Raw genomic sequence first — 18452 nt, 5'->3', positions numbered from 1 at the left:
CTAAGAATTGCGGAACTTTAATTGGAAGAAAACATTTGAGATCATCAAACTCAATCATATCACAATATTGATCAGAAGCTGAAGTCCAGCATAAGGACAGGACCTTTCCCAGGTTCCCAAAGCCCAACACGATAGAATCTGAACTTGAACCTGGGACCACACACTCAATCCAGAATTCTCTGATGCCTCCATTGATACTTCATTTCCATATCCTCTTCAGCACCACAATGGTGGTGGTGGTGGTGGGGCTTACGTTATGTGCTGATTGACACTGGAGGCTGGGTGGTCAAAGAGGGGTGTCAGTGGGGTGAAGATGATCATGGTGTTACGGGGCGAAGGTCGCGAGAGTTAACGTGGATGAGCAGGTGGGAAACTTAACGGGGGGATCTGATTTGCAGTAGCCAGGAGAGGTTTGAAGGGTGTCCGCAGAGGGTAGTTTAGGGGTCACTAGGGACGGTGGGGGGGTCTTGGAGCTGTGTGATCACCGTATCAGGACTGAGGCTGGTGGGTCCAGAAGCAGGGCTGGGGTTAGCAGTCAATGAATCAGGGGTCACCTGGTAAGGGCTGCGGTGAGTGGATGAGGTGTGTGTGTATGGGGGTCAAAGAGGTGGAGGCGGGCGCGGTCACGGGGTGGGGTTTGGGAGTCCTGGGGGAGGAGTCCAGGGCGGAATAGGGGGGCAGGGACCCTGGGTGGGGGTGGGGCCAGGCCACCGTCCAGGGAGGCCCAGCCGCCCGGCCAGGGCCCGAGGAGGGTGGGCACGACGGGCTCCGGACCTTCCCGGGGCCCCGCGTCCGCCCGGCCTCCCGCCTCGGGGCACGGTGGACCCACTCTCCCCGCGGCCACCAACCTGACAGCCCCCGAGGGCGACTCCGCCGACAGACCGCCATGCACCGGGCCCTGCCACCAGCGCCGGCCCCGCAACCCGCCTGCGCCATAGCCCGCCCGCCCGCGCGCGGCTTGCCTCGCGCGATATCCAGGTTCCAGGGCGGCCGCACTTCCCTCTGGCTCCCGGCGCGGCCTCCGCCGGGCCCCGGAACCCGGATGACCAGCGCGGGGCCACGCTCCAGCCCGCCCCCCTCCGCCGCGGCGGCCGGCCTGCTTTATCCCGGTTCCCGGGCCCCGGAGCCCCGGCCGCCAGGTCTCCTCGGGCGAGCCGCGGAGCTCCGCCCCTGCTTCCCTCACGGCTGGCCGCCGGGTGACGCGGCCCTCGCCAGCCGGGGCGCCCGGGGAGGGCGTGATGACGTCACGACGCCGGCCGGGTGGAGGCCGCGGTCGCCATAGCAATGGGTAGGGACCCGCGGCGGGGCTGCGGCGGCGGCGGCGGCGGCGGCGGCGGCGGCGGCGGGAGGCTGCGCGGCGGGAGTCGGTCCCGAGGAAGCCATTGCAGGTATCTCTAGGTAGTTACCGCCGAGGGCGATGCCGAGGAGCCTCGAGGGGACGGGGCGCGGAGGGACGGTCCTCCCCGCGCCCCGAGGGATGGCACCCTGGAGGGGCAGTCCTCTCTGCACTTTGTGGGAGGATGCCCTGGAGGACAGCGTTCTGAGGGACAGCGCCCTGACAGTGCTCCCTGCGGTACTGCCCTTGTCCCGTGTTCTGGGGGGCCGTGCCTTGGGGAACCGTGCGCGTTGGTGAGGGATGGTGTGCCTTTAGGGACGCCCCTCCTCTCTCCAGAGGAAGAAGGGCCCTGACGTTCCTCCTCCCCCGAGGGAAGCTGCCCTGACAGCCCCTGTTGAGGAATGGTGCTCCCTCCAGACTGCCTTTCTTGAGAGATGACATTGTGGTGGATGGACACGGAGGTAGAGCACCCTGCCAGTCTCCTCAGGTCCCTGGGCGCCCACTCATTCCTCCACCAGCTTCTAAACTAACCGCTCCTCTTGGTAGGCTAGCAATGTGAAGAGCAAAACCAAGGGCCTGCCCCCCCCCCTTTTTTTTCTTTTTTTGGTTTTTTCGAGCCCAGGGTTCTGGTGGGTCAACCCAAAGTATTAATTGCTCAGGCCATTTTTTTCCCTTGTTCCTCAAGTCATCCTCTGAAGTGACTATGGACTAAAGTGAGGCTGTTATCTATAAAGAATTGGGAATTGCTTGCCAAGGCCTACAGGCAGAGTGATGATGGTAGCAGCTGACTTATCTGTATTTCACAATTTTGGTGGCCAAGACCATCTTCCATAAAAAGAACACAGTCTGGCGACCGGAAGTGCTAGGAATGGGGCATCTTAATTATGGATGTCTGAGAACTTGTATCCTGGCCAGGTTCTACAGTCTATACTGTGGTTAAGAGGGATAATAATCTCTGTGAGTTTGAGGCCAGCCTGGTCTACAGAGTGAGTTTCCAGGACAGCCAAAGCTACACTGAGAAACCCTGTCTCAAAAATTTTTTAAAAAAGGAATGATGCTTTAAAGAGTTATTTTTGTTTTTTATTAGTTTATATGTCTGTGAAGGCCAAAAGAGGGCATCAGATCCCCTAGAGCTGAAATTATAGGCAGTAAAGAACCACCTGATGTGGGTGCTGGGAACTGAACTCAGGTCCTATGGGAGAGCAGCAAGTGCCCTTAACTGAAGCATCGCTCGAGCCCCAGGAAAACACAATACTTTAAATATCCACCCAACCCCATCTTTTTTTGAGACTGGGTTCCACTATGTAGCCCTGGCTGGCCTGAAACTCACTATGTAATAGATCAGGCTGGTCCTCCTACCTCTGCTTCCTGAATACTGAGATTAAAGACAAACATGTTCTACCACACTCAGCAAGGGAAGTTCCTGATACTGCTTTTAAAGGTAGACAAAGTCATTAGGAATAAGATGAGTTGGGGGAGCCAGGTGGTAGCGCACGCCTTTATTCCCAGCACTCGGGAGGCAGAGCCAGGCGGATCTCTGTGAGTAAGATCCAGGATAGGCGGAGAAACCCTGTCTCGAAAAGCCAAAAAGAAAGAAAGAAAGAGAAGAAGAAGAAAGAAAGAAGAAAAGATGAATTGGGGGAGGAAGGAGCCAGCCCTGTCTGGGAGTCATAATACCTGGACTATTTACAATTCCTCCCCAGCTATAGGAAAAGTTGTCGCAGTGGAAAAGATGCGTGCCAGACTGAGGAGTTCCACTTAGTATTTTAATAATATAAAAAAGACAATACAAAATCCAAACATTCCGTTTTACAGGTTCAGATACATATTTTCCCCAAGTGCAAAATACTCTATGAACCACACTGCTTGCTATTTATTGTTGATTGTGAGATGCTCACTGTATCGGTATAGTGGAAGGCAGGTATAAAGACAGTATTTTGAGATTTTCTTCTGCACTAAAAAAAAAAAGCCTTCCACATGATAATTATCCTCTGAAACTTCAGCTTACACAGAACAAAATGTTTAGCGTGTCCAAACTACTACCATTTGTTTTGTGCTGGTGAGCTGCCAGCGGCACCAGGGCTTCTGTTCCCTCTAATTCTTCAAGGATTCCTAGTCCAAATAATGGCTGTTCTACCTTTGAGACGGGTCCAGTGTGAAGGTTTCCTTGGTGGTGTTTACTTCCACTTTTCCTGGACTTGGGAAAGAAGCCAGGCAGGTTAACCTTTTCTGCTGGGGGCAGTTACACTTTGCCTCCCTTCCCCTGCTTTGAGACGGTCATTTTGAAGCAGAGCAGCAAATGCAAATCCTTGAGTGCTCCCTAAGCTTTTCTGGCATATTGAGATTGTGAGATGCTCACTGACTTCCTAGTCCATTCAAGAGTCACCTCAAACATGCATGTGGAGAACACTTCGCAGACTCACAAAGAATCGTAAGAGCCAAAGCCCAGCCTGTCCACCTGAACTTGGAGCAACACATCCGAGTCTTCTCAGCCTCCACATTCGGGGACACAGGAGCACTGATAACTCAGTGGCTATCCTCTGAGGATTCCTACAGGCTTAGGGTGAGCAGCCCAAGTCCAGGCTCTGGTCGGTTTTCTCCTAATTCTGAGAGTGACCTCAGGTTTAGGCGTTGGCTGGCCTGACAATACAAACAGAGGCAGAGGGCTACAGAAGCATCACTGTGCTGCCGAGGATCCTAGTACCTTCTTGAGATGTGTCCCTTGGTTCTAGGAGCCTCATGGAAATGACTTCCCACGCTGGAACTCCAGTAAGGGCAGGGTTGTGCTAAGATGAATGAGGTGCCGTGGTCCTGTGGCCTCTTCGGGGTCAGCTGATGAAGGGTTCCTGTTCACACCATCTTCGCATTTCTCCCACTTCCTCCTAGAAAGTCCCTGAGTTGTTATCTTCTTCCATCCTCTGAGCCCCCATAGGCAGGTGCCCCAGGGCCAGTTTCCTCCAAGTTCAGCAGCGGCTTGCTCTCCTCTAGCCGTCTTGATATTGCCTAGGCCTGGTGGCCTGTTCTCTCTGTACCATGAAGTCATGTGCAGTCCCAGCAGCCAAACAATGCGTGACTAGAGGAAGTGTTCGTGTGTGGGGGACGACAGGAAAGGGAGCACGGAGGAACTGTGCCCTAATGGCAGACACTGGGAGGCACTCACTATGTGGCTTTCCAGGAGCTGGGCAAAATGGCAGGGAGAGAGGACTCGCAAAGTTAGCCTTGCTTCTGGTAGGATGGTCCAAGTTGATTGGGGCTGTTCTGTGGCACTTCTGGAGAAGTAGAGACATTCCCACAATGCCCCTTCACCCTGGTAGGAAGCCATGTAACAGCTCCACAACAGCTCTCTGACCCGGACAGACAGACAGACAGACCCCCACCCACTCCACCCCATGGTGGTGTCTAACAGATGGCCAGGAAAGCAGCTTTGATCGCCTTGGCTGTTTGGCTGGTATGTGTGTGGATCAGACCATTCAGTGTTGACTCTCTTGGCGGTCACCTAGAGCTGGACCTGAGGAGTCAGTTGGTGGCTGGTGACTGTCCAGGACCACAGCCTTGAGGGAACTAGAAGGAGCAAATCGGAGATTTTCCAGGCAGCAGTTGGGTTAAGGGTGGAGCACATGCAGGGCCTGGACTTGGTTCTTCTTCCTTTTGAAAACCAGTAGTTGAAACAGGCTGGAAGTCAACTCTCAGGAGGCAGGTGGCCAGTGTCAGGCACATGCCTGCTTCTTGTCCCGTCACCAGCTGCATGCGTGGATGACCGTCCTATCCGAGGCTGCCCCAGCCTTCTCTGGCCTTGGGAGCCTGAGCTGGCCATCCTTAGAGTTTGTCCTGATCCTCTTCCCTGGCATGCCAGGGAAACAGAAGGCAGTGACAGGGTAGATGTCCCCTGCTCGCAGTGGATTGCCGGCCAGTCCATCTGCATCAGAACCATGAATCCATAGGCACAGAGATGGCAAGGGCACCTTAGTCAACAGCCCCTCCTTCCTGCTTCATCAAGTTACCAGAATCGCCCTCCTACACTTTCGGCACCTCCGAGGGATTGCCCTGGCTCCGCACAGCGGAGGACCCTGAAGTTCTAGGTGGCCTCAGGTAGGACAGAGATCCATGAGATGCTCCAGCGCTCAAGGCTTATGAGAGTCAAACTGATATCCCACCACTCCCAATGTGCTCTGCTCTCCTGGGCAGCTATAAATAGGGTTCTGCCGAGAGGAAAAAGAAAAACCAAACCCCCTCCCTCTAGACGACACAGAAAGACTAGAAATGATTGCACTTCTCAGATGTGGACAGGATAGGCGGGCAGCCTGCCAAGGGCACACACATTCTTGCTGCCCACAGCCCGAGGCCAGAGGTAGGCAGCTCCAGGCTGGCTGCAGAGTGGGGTCCTCTTTGGTGAAGCCCACAAGCCACCTAGGGCTGCAAGGGAAAAACTGGAGCAAGGTCTAGGCTGGTGATGGTCAATGGCAGGTTTCTTTAAGGAATGCACTTAGCAAGGGGAGAAAGTCTCCCCCACGGAGCACTTGGGTGGGGTGAGGGCATGGCTGGGCCAGGGAGGACTGGCAGGGAAAAGGTTAGGGTCCGAGGCTGGCTCCACTCGCTCTGCAGGCCGGTCCTTTAGGACATAATTTTCTTTTCTTTCTGTTTTGGGCAATGGTTAAAAAAAAAAAACAAACCCGGCTTTCTGGGAGCATCGTCACTGGGAGCCCCAGTGGGGCTCTGGCACACAGGATAATGCCTGTTGCTCTCCCTCCCCAGCCAGGGTTCCCCCGCCCCCTAGTGGTGTGGAGCACTTGTAAACCCTATGGAGTCAGCCCCAGGCAGGCAGGCAGATGAGAAGAGCTGTCAGGTAAGAACGCCAACTGTGTGGGCACCCCAGGGCTCAAACTGTGTGCCCGGCAGCCCGTGTTGGCATAAAGCTGCTATGTCAAAGGCTTCTTTGGCAGGACTCTGGGCTGTAAAAGAGTCACTCTGGGCAGCACAGTGGGGATATTCTGGCCCCTGGCTAGCAAGGCACAACCCTAGAATGGCAGAAGCCTTTCTTCCCCACCCCCACTTCCTAGCAGACCCGATCCTATTCTGGGCCTCCAACACCCTTCCAAAGATGGATGGGGGCCGGGGATGTGAGCTGGTGAGATGGGCTCTATTTCTTCCCCTCTGGGGGAACAGGGACAGCACTGAATGGCTTTTCCAGGGAACATGTAAGAAAGAAGTAGAGAGAGAGAAAGAGAGAAGACAAGGTAACCAGGAAGACAGGAGGGGAGAGTGCTTGGTGTAGTGATAGTTCTCCTCCAAAAGGAGAGGACAGGTTCTTGTCTGAGGTTGGGGTGCCAGCTCTGAGGGCCAGGGGGGTCGGCGCTCTGGAATCTGCATCTCTGGGCCCATGGGCACTATTTGTAAGGCCTCAAGAAGCTGGAGACTTTGGAGCGGAGCAGCTTGATGAAGGATTTTGGTAGCATCTCCTTGTGTTTCTCTGTGTACTTGAAGTAGTTTTGAGGGTGGGCCAGGACCTCAAAGAAGGCCTTGATAAGCTTCTTGTCCTGCAGAAGACAGCAAGTGGCATTACTCAGCAGCCCCTCTTTATGTCTAACAGCATCTCACACTGAGCGTGCCCAGAGGTGACCCCTGGACTCTTCCTACCATCAGAATTCCACAGCTCCGTTAATGGCAGCTCTGGCCCTCTGCTACTCGGGCCCTGATCTGCGGAGCCATCGTGAGCCACTTTCTCACAGCTACAGCAACTGTTGACTCCTTCAGAGTACACCCAGGGGCTGACCAGTCTGTGCCATCTCAGTGGCTGCCACTCTGAGCCAAGCTACCATAGTTTCTCCCTTAGACCATTTCAATAGCTGGTCTATTTCTTTGTTCTGTTTCGTATGCTACTGAGGTTGAACCTACACAAGTATTCTTTTCTTTTTTCTTCTAGATTTACTTATGTGCCTTTCACCCGTGTACATGCCCTACATGTATTCCTGGTGCTAGAGGAGGTCAGAAGAGGTTGTTGGAGTCCCTGGAACTGGAGTTGAGGTTGTTGGCTTCTCTGGAACTGGAGTTATGGATGGTAATGAGCCACTGTGTGGGTGCAGGGAACTGAACCCAGGTCCTCTGCAGGAAGTAACCAATGTTCTTAACTGCTGAGCCAATTCTCCAGCCCTAGGCACGTAGTCAATTATTGAGCTATGCCCCCAGCTCTCTCATTACTTTTGAGACAGGGTCTCACTAAGTTGCTCAATCTGGCCTTAAACTCACTTTGTAGCCCCAAATGACCTAGAACATGCCATCCTCCTGCCTCAGTCTTTTGAATAGCTGGGATTAGAGGTGTGAGCGACTAGGCCTGGGCTTGATCTCCATCCTTGGCCCACCATAGATCAGTCTCTTCACAGCAGCTACAGTAGGGTGTTTAATTAGTTTATTTCATGTTTGAAACACATTTTTGTTTCTGTTCTCTGGCCTTTCTTTCCTGACATGAGGCCCTGCTATCTTGTGTAGGGTAATCTTAAACTCCTGGGTTCAAATGGTCCTCATACCTGAGCTGCTCCAGTAGCTGGATCTACAGGCAGGTACATCCTGTCTGGTGAAAGTTTACTCTCTTTATAATATGACAGTAACTGTGGTGCCGGGAGCCGAGCCTCGGGCCTCGGACCTGACAAGCATCTCTCCACCACTGGTTACACTCCCCGCCCTCTGCTTTCTTTCCTCACTCACAATACAAGTCAGGTCCTCTGTGCGGCATGCCAGCTGCGTGTGTGTCCTCTGTGCAGCATGCCAGCTGCGTGTGTGCCCTCTGTGCGGCATGCCAGCTGCGTGTGTGTCCTCTGTGCGGCATGCCAGCTGCGTGTATGCCCTCTGTGCGGCATGCCAGCTGCATGTGTGCCCTCTGTGCGGCATGCCAGCTGCGTGTGTGTCCTCTGTGCGGCATGCCAGCTGCGTGTGTGTCCTCTGTGCGGCATGCCAGCTGTGTGTCCTTTGTGGTGTTCTGCTTCTCCTCCACTCTTTCTCCCCCGTGGAACCAGGGCTCTTGTAGTCCTCAAATACACCCCACTACCGCCGTTCTTACTAGTGTGGAATACTCCTCAGTCACCCAACAGCTCCTTTCAAGCCCTTTCCTCCTGGCGTCTCCTGCCCCCTCACGAGATGCCAGGGACCATGCCTTAGAGCCGCCAGGAAAAGGCACTGGCAACCTCAGCTCAATTCCCAAGACCCACATGGAGGAGGAGAGAAGCAGTCCTCCAAATTGTCCTGACCCACACACATGCACATATTCCCCACCCCACTACACATGCCCACACAAACCCAACAGAGCTAACAATGCATCTCCTGCCGTCTAGGCTGTACCCACAGATTTCTGAAATAGGTGGGGCTTCCAGCCTCTCAACTCCACTTTAATCAAGACGGTTGTACTACACTGTCCTTTGGTCTTGAGACAGAGACTCACTGTGTGGCTAGGGCTGGTCTGAAGCTCACTGTAGACCAGACTGACCCAGAGCTCACAGAGATCTGCCCGCCTCTGCCTCCCAAGTGCCGGGATTAACAGTGCGTACCACCGGACCTAGTGCAGCCGCACTGTGTGTAAAAGATGGCTGCGCTGCACATCTGATTGGCTGTTGGAGATGGAGTCCTTTGTGTTGCCCGGGCTAGTCTCTTAACTCTTGGGCTCAAGCGATCCTCCCACCGCAGCTCCTCAATAGTCCAAACCTTATGTGCACACCATCACCCCCAGCTACATTCGATTTGAAATAATGCTCAGGGCTAGAGAGAGAGCTCCGAGGTTAAGAGCATATACTGCTCTTGCAGAGGACCTGAGTGCAGTTCCCAGCACCCATATTGGGTGGCTCACAGCCGCCTGTAACTCCATCTGCAGGGGATCTGATGCCCCTGGCCTCCCAGCACTCACAGGCTCATATCCACACAAATACCCATAATTAAAAATGAAGTAAAAAAAATTTTTTGGAAGGCATTGTGTGTATCCCTGCTGGTCTAGAACTCCATGTACAGACCAGACTGGCCTCAAACTCACCAAGACCCACCTGCCTGTGCCTCCTGAGTGCTGGTATTAAAGGTGAGCACCACTCCAGACGGCCAGACTCCATAGACCCAGGGCGTTGTTCATTCCTCAATGTCAGAAATGTCTCTTTTCCTCTAGATCTATAATCCCAGCACTTAGGAGGCAGAGGCAGCAGGAGCTGGAGTTGAGCCTGAACCACATAGGACCTGGTCTAAAACCCCGAATTAAACACTGCTCTACGTTTTATGTCCCCTGCATTTCTTGATGGGAAAAGTAGAGGACACTTCTTCTCACCTTCTCTTCCCCCGAAGGTGTGGCACAGCGTGGTAACGCTACAGTTCTAGGAGCTAGACTCAGAGCCCAGGCCGGCCACAGGTGAGCTCTTTCCTGTGCCTCAGCTCTCTCATCTGGGGAGTGTCGATGAGCCAGGAAACAGGATGTCCTGCTGGCTGGCGCTCAGCATTTTACCTGCACATTGGTGTGTGCCCATTTACGTTCGCTGCCATAGTGAACATTCACTTGCCTTTAGGATCTCCTGGTGGTTTTCGGAGGCATAGAGCCGGCCATCCCGTACAATGTCTTCCACCAGCTGCTCATAGTCCTCTGTAAAGTCAGCCAGGGTTGGGGGCTGAGGGTGGGAACTCTTTGCTCCCCTGGTTCCCTCACAAGACCCACCCTCCTCTCCACCCCTCCTGTCCTTGCTCACCATCATAGGTCACGTAGGGAATCTGGAAGCCTCGAGCACTGTTGGCTTCACTAGTCTTGAAGTTGATCCAGAGTTTCCTGGAGCGGGCCGTGAAGGCAATGGGACGCTCGTAGGTCTGGCAGGTCTCATAAGTGGTGATGGAGGATGGCGAGGCTGGCAAGGCAAACGTCAGGTCAGAAAACTGGGGCTCCCTCCCCGACACGTGCTGCACACTCCCTCTAACATCGTTCCCAGGTTTAGTCTGCACACTGAAACTACACGATCACGTGGTGTATTAAAATTGACATTTACACCATCAGAACGACAGAAGGGCTAGGGTTAGAGCTCATGCGTTCAGCAGCACTGGCAGCCCAGCCTGAGACTAGCTTCTTCGCCACTCTCCACCAAACCTGTGCCAGCTGCTGTCCTGTGCCAGTTGCTGTCCTGTGCCAGCTGCTGTCCTGTACCAGCTGCTGTCCCCAAGGCTTTGCTCACATCTGCTCTCGTTGGTTCCCAACATCACTGCCCCAGCTCTTCCTCTTTCCCAACCAAATTCCAACTGCCCTTCCCCGAGCCCACTCTGCAGTCACCCACAGTTCTTTCTCATGACGAGAACGTCCCCACACTCGTCCTCGGATGGCAGGAAGATCTCAGGGACCACAATAAGGATCTTGCGCTTGGGTGGGGGGTTGATGTTCCAGATACACTCCACGCCCGCTGGGTAGTTGCCCGGGTAGTTGGGAGACTCGATGTAGCCAGTGAATTCACCCAGCTCCCCACCACACTGCCGATCTGCAGCCACACCCCGGAGATAGAGCAAGAAAAGGATGCAGCGTCATTAGGGGACCATGCTGAGCAAGCTGAAGAGTGTGAAGACGGAGGACAGGCATATAAGGTAGCCACCATGCTAGTTCACCATCTGCTCTTCAAGTTCTGGGTCCACCCTCCTTCCTGCCCTTTCATGCCTGAAAGGGTGCTACAGGCCTTAGCCTGACAGCTGGCCTAGAGACTGAGGGGACTGGGACCATGTGGAGGTCGGACTTGCTGCTGGTTCATCCTCCCCCCCCCCCTTATCCCATGCCCACGGCTCCGAGCTCTCTCCACTTCCCACAGGCTGGCCTGCCGCATACTCTTGCACTGGGCCACACTGGTAGAGCCGTCAAAGTCGGTGCTTGTGTTTCCCGGGCAGCGGGTGCAGAAGTTCTGCCGGAAGTGTGGCTGGTAGGAGCCCATGGCACAGCGGATACAGCGGTGGGTGCTGGTGTTGTAGTAGTGGCCCGGGGAGCACTGGACTGCAGGCAGGAGGGAAGGAGGCGTGAGCTAAGACGGTAGGGAAGTGGGCATCTGGGCGGAGGATGGGCAGGACGCATTTGTCATGGAGAATCAGGAGATCAGGGGCTCCCAAGTTTCTTCCGGGGTCCCTACCTTTCCCAGTCAGGTCATAATTTAAGGGTGGGGAAAAGACTTTGCAGAGTGGCTGGTTGCAGCTCCAGCCCTCCTCCTGCAGGCACTGGGCAGTGTCAGGCAGATGGAGGAGCTCACTTGCCGGTGAAGGGGAACGGCAGTCTGATGGTGGGATTACTAGTTACTTTGTATCACCGCGTTTGGCCGGCAAATGGCTTCTGGGAATAAGACGGTGTGTTTGGTTGGGCAACTGGGGCTTTGCTTTCCAGGGAATATGGTGGACTAACACACTCAGGTCTGCTGTGCAAGGGACTTGGAAAGTTTTGGATGCCAGGGAGGCCCCTGGTGGAATAAGTAACCTACTCACCTTTGGTGTCACAGTCCTGGAAGGAAATTGCCCCCTCAAGCTTGGTTGTGAGGCCTCCACCACAGGGGAAGCACAAGGTTCGTCCTGCTTCGGGCTGATAGGTGCCCCGTGGGCATGGCTGGCAGGGCTTGAACCCGTCTACTGAATGTTGGCCAGGTGGGCACTGACCTGCAGTGAAGCAAGGGCCCAACTCTGATGGGGTGGTTCCTGTCACTCCACGGGGTCACCCCAGTCTCAGGGAACAGAGGCATACAAACAGGACATCAGCTAGGAGAGTGGCCTGGAGCCTGGGCCTGCCCTTTGGAAAACCCCATGCCCATGGCCGTCCCAGTGCCCACCCCAGCCCAGTCTGTGGCGTTTGCTCCCCTGGCACCTGCACACGTAGTGACGTTGGTGGCTCCAAGAGGCCCATGGGCATCACTCCCAGGGCAGAGGTCGCAGGAGAGCTGCCCTTCCCTCTCCTGGAAGGTGCCCGCTGGGCATGGCACACACTGCTCCGTCTGGCCGTGGTAATACGTTCCCTGCGGGCAGCTGACTGAGGGAGAGTCGGCCGCGCTAGCCACCCCCCATCTCCCACCACCCAGGCCTAAGACTCCCCTTCCCACTCTTCCAGATATGGGGGAAATCTGTCAGGAAGCTAACAGAATCATGCTTAGAGAGGCGGGCAGGTCAAATCTGTGTGCAGGAGGGCAGCTGGCCCTGCCCAGTATCCTAGATTTCAGCCTGGGACCAGGGAAGGGAGGACAGTGGTCAGGAGGGTCTTCACTGCCTCCCCGTTTGAGATCGGCACCTGAGGCAAAGGGTCCGGCTCCGCTCTGAGCCAGGGCCAAGTTAAGCCTCCCCCACCCCCCACACCCTTGGCTTCCCATCAAGCTCTCTTACCACACTTGGTGCCTGCCCGGTGCTGCCCGGGCCTGCAGACCTCCACCGGCTCTGCTCGGTCCCCAGCTACCTGGCCTGGCTTGTGGGCCAGCTCATAGTCCAGGCCTGCCAGCCGCAGCAGGAACCGGTCCTGGTTGATGGACTTCCTGAGCATCTTCAGGGACCCTTTCAGTCTTCGCTCCATCCTCTGTCGGAGGCAAGGCAGCCCGCAGCCAGCTGGGAATGGATGGTTGTAGGAGTAAGAAAGGACGAGAGTGGTCAGAGCGGAAGGCAGGGGGCAGTGGCAGGAGGCCGATGCACGGGAGAGAGGCGGTCCAGGAGCTAGCTCGCTGCTTGCCGCCATCGCACGGGCCGAAGGCACAGGTGCCCCCTTCTGTGGACTGTCTCCTTTGACCCAGGCTTGGTGGCTGCCTCTTTGGCCCTCCACCCGACAGTGTCATAGGCCCACCTGTTGTTTCTTCCGCTCTGACCTCAGCCTCCAATTCCAGGGTGAGCCGGGTAACCTCCTTGCCAGGGGTCCGTGCCCGTCGGCCCTTGCCCTTGCGAGAAGAGTCACACTTAAGGTGGATGAAGGTGACTTGGCAATCGGAGCAAGGGGAACCTAGAAACAGAGGCCGTGTCAACTCCAAACTCGGGGGCTCCCGCTGCGTCAGACAGAGTTCTCCGTCCTGGCTCTCATTTCTCCGTTGAGCCCAGGCAGCCCTGAGCCCATCTCTGCCTGCAGCCTTCTCCTCGTCTACTTTACCCAGTGGAAGGGATGGTGGGGGACTTCTCGGGCCCTAGTCTACAATGGCTCCCCCCCGCCCCGTTTTCTGTCCAGAGTTCAGGGTACAGGTGACTCCCTGGACAGGACCGACGGGCTGAGGTGCGGGAGAGTTCGGTGGGACCCATCGGAGTGCGGTCCAGACCTGGCCCTGGGGCTCTGCTGGCTTCCTCCACTCTGCCTTTGTTCCGCAGATGCAAACGGCATTTGGCGTCCTTGATCTTGAAGGAGGCCCGCTGCTTAACTGACAGCGCTGCAGCCTCTGGAGGGGTGAGAAAAGCTCAGCGCAGCCTGGGGCAGGGGTGAGGCTGCAGCGGAAGGTGGTTCAAAGCTGGGCAGTGAGGGTTAGCTGGAGAGCAGGATGGGAAAGCCGAGGGTATCAGTATAGAAGGCCAAGGCAGAGAATCACGAAGTGACACGTGAGGTCCAGGAAGAAGTCAGGCCAGGGGATGAGTGAAAAAGAGCTGTGCTGTTCGGGGGGGGGGGGGGGGGGGGGGGGGGGGGGGGGGGGCTTTTTGCTCACCATGGCAGTAGCTGGAGGTGGTGCTGTTTCCAGGGTGGGTGACTCGGGCTGGAGCAGCTTTGGGGCTGGGGGTACCACAGCTCACGGTGAACCCATTCTCGGACTCTGAGAGAAGGGGCCTATCACAACTCTGACCCGCCTCCCAGCCTCCAGTGGTTGCAAGAACCCCAGGGGGACAGAGGAGCTGCTCAACAGCCAGCTTCTCCCCCAAGCTCTCCAAGCCCCTCTTCCCACATACCTGGCAAAAACCGGGCCCTGGAGGGGCAGGTCAGGGCACAGGTGTCCTTCTTGCCAGACCGATTGCAGCTAAGCATTGCTTTTGAGGCCCCAGGACTGCTCTGACACTTCACTGGCTCTAGGAAGGGAACCAAGGCCTGAGGATATGGAACAGGCCTCGCCCACCTTCTCCCTCAGATGGTCAATTCAGAAAAAGAGGTTATCTATGTGCAGAACTACAGATGTGCCCAAGGACACATTCTTAAACAGAAATGGCATGCCTAGCCCAGCTGGCTACATTCCCACCCTTCTCCCCGACACATCTTCCCACCAGACCCCACCCTTCCCCTGAAACAGCATTACCAGGTCTGGCCAGCAGAGGGCACCACGCACCTGTGCAATCCTTTCCGTTCCAGTGAAGGCGGCCCTGGCCCGCTGGGCAGGTACACTGATAGCTGCCAGGGGTGTTGATGCAGCCAAAGCGGCAGCCTCCCTTGTTGATGCTGCATTCGTCCACATCTGTGGGAGGAGCAGGGAAACAGACTGGCAGTGGTGGTGGAGGAGGAGGAGCCAGGACTGGGCCCCAAGTGAGGACCTTTGGTAAGTGTCTAGACACACTGAGCTATGCAAGGTGAGGGAATACCTTATAGAGATCCAGTGTGTATTTACAGATCTGTCAGGTAGGGAGAGCTCATGTTAAATAGTCTCACAAAGACACTGAAGGGTTCTCTGGCCTGTGGAGAGCTCAAACTTCTTCCTCTTCTCTCTATCCCTAGTCAAAGACGCTGTTGAGCGGGTGCCAACTTGAGCAGCATTTCAGTGCCTTCCGCTCTCACCCTCTCACTGGCTAGAGCCTGAGGGCGGGTCTCTGGGAATAGTGATGGGGATGGAGGGTAGAATTCAGGAGGCAGGGTCTGGGCACGGTGGGGGACCGCCTGCAGTCTCAACCCTTGGAGGTGAAGGCATGAGGATCAGGAGTTCGGGCTCACCTCTGGCTACAGCCTGGAGTTCATGAAACCCTAAAATAAACATCCTGCTGGCAGGGTGCTGTTCCCTGGTGCCCTGTCTGCCAGCTGGCCTGGGGAAGCTTTTTTATCATGTTGGATGCAGACATGACACATGCACCCAGGGATTTCTTATTACCATGAGCCAGCACGGGGACACCAGACATTGGAGGGCGGAGAGCTGAGGACTGGGGTGGCTGGGAAGCTTGCTGGCTTACCCCCACAATGAGTGACACCATACAGCAGGTAGCCACGATGACAGAGACACTGGAAACTTCCTGGTGTGTTGACACACATGTGGTCACAGGTTCGATCAAAGGAGCACTCATCTATGTCTGGAAGAGCAAGGGTTTGAGACCCTGAGTCTGTCTGACCCATGCTCAGGTGAAGGACTTTGGCATTGAAGGAGACCCTGGACTGCCTCCAGATCTGTGACTGAGCAGGACCAACACCCTGTGACCCTTGCCTGGAGTTTGTCAGGGTCTGGAACGTGTGGGTCATGACCGAGCTGCAGCAGACCACATCTGGAAGAATCTGGATTGTGGTGAAAACTCTCTCACCCCCTGCCAAGCTGTGTGCTCTAGCATGGAGCTGTGGTCTTTGAGGAGGAAGGAGTACCATTGGCTGCCTGTGGCTAACACTGCCTGTACAGATGCGCCCATGTCCACGGAGTTGTTTAGACTCCAGCATCCTGGAAGCTCTCACACCTAAGAGCCTCTCCAGAAGATTCCCCCAACCTGCTTACCCTGGCAGCTCCTTTCATTGATGAGAAGTTTGTAGCCCTTCCTGCAGCTGCATTCAAAGCTGCCCACCGTGTTGCGGCAGATGTGGTCGCAGCCCCCATTGCTTAAGCGGCACTCATCTATGTCTAGGGGGCAGACAGAACAGAACAGAGGACAGTACTGAAGGCTAGGAGCAAACAGGAGACAAGGAGATCAGGGAGGGGCCTGGAGTGCCCCTTTTAACTTGGCTGTCACCGTCAGTCCCCATGTCTTCCTGTCAGGACATCTGGCCCCACAGCACCTTTTCTTCTGGGGCTGAGTCTAGGAACCACCTAGGCCAGCAGAGAACAACTGTCTGGGGAACGTTAGGGGGTCAGGAGGCCATCTGAACTCCAGGCTGGTCCACGTCCCTTACTCTGCAGCTGATAGCCCTTCCCAAGACTGTCGATAGGTCTCCTTCGTATCCCTGACTCCTGTCATAAAGGTTGGGGCAGGAACGCTGAGCGGGGGCCCTGGTTATATGGAGAGCCTAAGGGACTTGCTGGCAAGGGGCAGCCTTCAGGGAGGAGGAACCCTAGGTAGAAAGGACTTCCAAGAGAGAGAAAGGCTGTGATGAGGAGCGGGGGCCAGGCAGGGGACTGGACTGCAGCGGTCTGGAGAAACTCAGAGCCTGGCAGCTTTTGGCACTAGAGGGAGAGGGGCGGGTGAACAGCTTCCTTCCTGAGGTCAAGTTCCCCTAGCTGGTGGCAGACAGGACCCAGGCTACTCACCACTCCTGGAGGGAGGGGGCAGGGGCTTCACTCTTAGTCTACCTGTCAACAGTCCTTCCCAGCAGGAAACCTCTCAACTGCGGCGAGCTGACCTGGTGCCCTAGCCCTCCCCCTCCTGCAGCTGTTGGGCCAAAAGACACAAAGAGGGCGCCCGCCGGGCACTACTTCCCAGTCCCCACTTCTCCTGACCAGAGGACACAGACGTGATGAGTCATCATTTTCAAAATGGCTGCCCTCCCCCTTCTCCCTCGTGGTCCACAAATCGTACAATGGCTGGTGTGGGAACTTAAACCACAGTGACCCTAACCCAAAAGGTCCCCCGTGCCAGACTGTATACAAACTAGATTGTATACAGTTCATCCACAGCACATCTGTGAGCGAGGTGCAATGGAGGAAGCCGGCCAGGGCCACTGCACTGGAGCAGACGGAGCTGGGCTCTGACCCCGCAGCCAGGCTCTCATGTAGGTGCTTCTAACGCTCCCTAGTACAGCTTTTCTAAGGGACATACCCTTCCAGAGCCACTGGGAAGACCTGAGGAAGGCAGGCTCAAAAGGTTAAAAAGCACCCATGACCAGCTCAGATGGCCTTCTAGCTCAGGGATGGCCATGTTCATTCAGTACCTTCTCCCCAGTACAGGGACAGGGTGAGAGTCCCGAGGGAGCAGAGGCCCGGAAGGCAGCACAGTGCCAGCTGGACCCTGGTGCCCCTTAGCTCTGTCCTGGCTTCTTTGTAAGAAGGGAGTTGAGGAGGTGTGGTCGGGTAAGAGCTCTCTCGTCTCTGTCCCCACCTCCTCCTCTGGCAGAGGTCGCCATGTGCCTGTCCTCAGGCCTCACCTTTGCAGGTCTTCCTGTCTGGCTGCAGCATGAAGCCCACGGGGCAGCTGCAGTGGACCCCGGTCGCTGCGTCGTGGCACTTACTGTCGCAGCCTCCGTTGTTGACGGCACAGGTCTCTGTGAGGGAGGTGTGGGTAGTGACGGGGTTACTGGCCTAGAAGAATGCCTCTCAGGTAGCAGGGCCTGAGGGAAGGCCTCGCCCACCTCGCTGGAGTTCAGCAGAAGCAGTAAGCAGAAGCCCTGGGCTCCAGCCTCCCCTTCCTCCCAAGGCCCAGCCCCTCACAAGTGCAGCCAAGCTCCACATCCCTGCCCCCTACTTGATTGAAACAAGGTGGACAGCGGTGAGGCAGGTACAAGCCGGAGCTGTCAGGCAGGAATGTGCTGAGGGGGTGGGGGGTGGGGAAGCAGGAGAGATGAAAGCGGGGGGGGGGGGGGGGGGGGGGGTGGGGGGGGTGGTCTGCCCGCCAGGGAACAGAAGGGACAGACCAGTTTCCTCCCATCTTGGGGGTGGGGGGCTCCCGGTGGGCAGTCTCCTAATAGGTTTGGTGGGAAGAGTGTCTCAAGACACAGGGCTGCCCATTGATCTCTCCCTCTTGACACTGAAGGCCTGACCCCTGCCTCGGAGGAGACAGCCAAGCTGGGTCATCCACCTTCAACTCCTCCAAGACCCTATCGTCCACCTGGAAACAAGCTGGCTGGCTGGTTCTTTTATTTTGCTGATGAGATAATGTGTAAGAGAGTGTCTAGAGAGAGGGAGAATCCAGAGAGAAGTTGGAAGGTCACAGCAGAGAGTTCAGAGCCCTCCTCGTCTGCCGGAGCAGGAGGAAAACAGATTTCAACAGCTGCTTTGCTGCTTTGGGGAGGGGGTCCAAGGGAAAGCCGCCAGCCCCAGGAGCACCAGAACCTGACATGGGAGCCTGGAGTGACGTGGCCTGTCCTGGAGGCACC

General features: G+C 56.1%; 2 protein-coding genes and 1 long non-coding RNA gene across 6 annotated transcripts in view; 1 reads left to right on the top strand and 2 right to left on the bottom strand.

Annotated features, from left to right (window-relative positions):
• The window catches only part of Znf76 (zinc finger protein 76), a 29069-nt gene extending 27930 nt beyond the window's left edge, over window positions 1-1139 (bottom strand). The window contains exon 1 of one of the 2 annotated variants that reach the window (XM_052744394.1): window positions 849-1139. The gene's annotated coding sequence lies outside the window, so the exon portion shown is untranslated. The remainder of the gene's footprint in view (window positions 1-848) is intronic. The other variant, XM_052744395.1, reaches the window with a different exon arrangement.
• A 152-nt stretch (window positions 1140-1291) lies between these two features.
• LOC128114422 (uncharacterized) lies at window positions 1292-9578 on the top strand. Its single transcript, XR_008219764.1, has 2 exons — window positions 1292-1388; window positions 7257-9578. It is a non-coding gene; the product is annotated as an uncharacterized LOC128114422 (long non-coding RNA).
• Scube3 (signal peptide, CUB domain and EGF like domain containing 3) overlaps window positions 3082-18452 on the bottom strand; it is a 33709-nt gene continuing 18338 nt past the window's right edge. For 2 of the 3 annotated variants that reach the window (XM_052744389.1, XM_052744390.1), the window contains 16 exons: window positions 17505-17621; window positions 15925-16047; window positions 15398-15514; window positions 14569-14694; window positions 14198-14314; window positions 13960-14064; window positions 13582-13698; window positions 13122-13274; window positions 12674-12889; window positions 12165-12326; window positions 11792-11959; window positions 11151-11312; window positions 10615-10812; window positions 10042-10194; window positions 9859-9938; window positions 3082-6870 (listed from right to left, as the gene is read on the bottom strand). In XM_052744389.1, the coding sequence (XP_052600349.1) occupies window positions 6721-6870; window positions 9859-9938; window positions 10042-10194; window positions 10615-10812; window positions 11151-11312; window positions 11792-11959; window positions 12165-12326; window positions 12674-12889; window positions 13122-13274; window positions 13582-13698; window positions 13960-14064; window positions 14198-14314; window positions 14569-14694; window positions 15398-15514; window positions 15925-16047; window positions 17505-17621 (2264 nt within the window). In that variant the 3' untranslated portion in view covers window positions 3082-6720. The remainder of the gene's footprint in view (window positions 6871-9858; window positions 9939-10041; window positions 10195-10614; window positions 10813-11150; window positions 11313-11791; window positions 11960-12164; window positions 12327-12673; window positions 12890-13121; window positions 13275-13581; window positions 13699-13959; window positions 14065-14197; window positions 14315-14568; window positions 14695-15397; window positions 15515-15924; window positions 16048-17504; window positions 17622-18452) is intronic. The other variant, XM_052744391.1, reaches the window with a different exon arrangement.

The sequence above is a fragment of the Peromyscus californicus genome, unplaced genomic scaffold, assembly GCF_007827085.1.
Source record: "Peromyscus californicus insignis strain IS unplaced genomic scaffold, ASM782708v3 Scaffold_19__1_contigs__length_69161282, whole genome shotgun sequence".
NCBI lineage: Eukaryota > Metazoa > Chordata > Mammalia > Rodentia > Cricetidae > Peromyscus > Peromyscus californicus.
The sequence above is the reverse complement of the archived record's forward strand: the minus strand, read 5'-3'. Positions and strand labels throughout refer to the sequence as shown.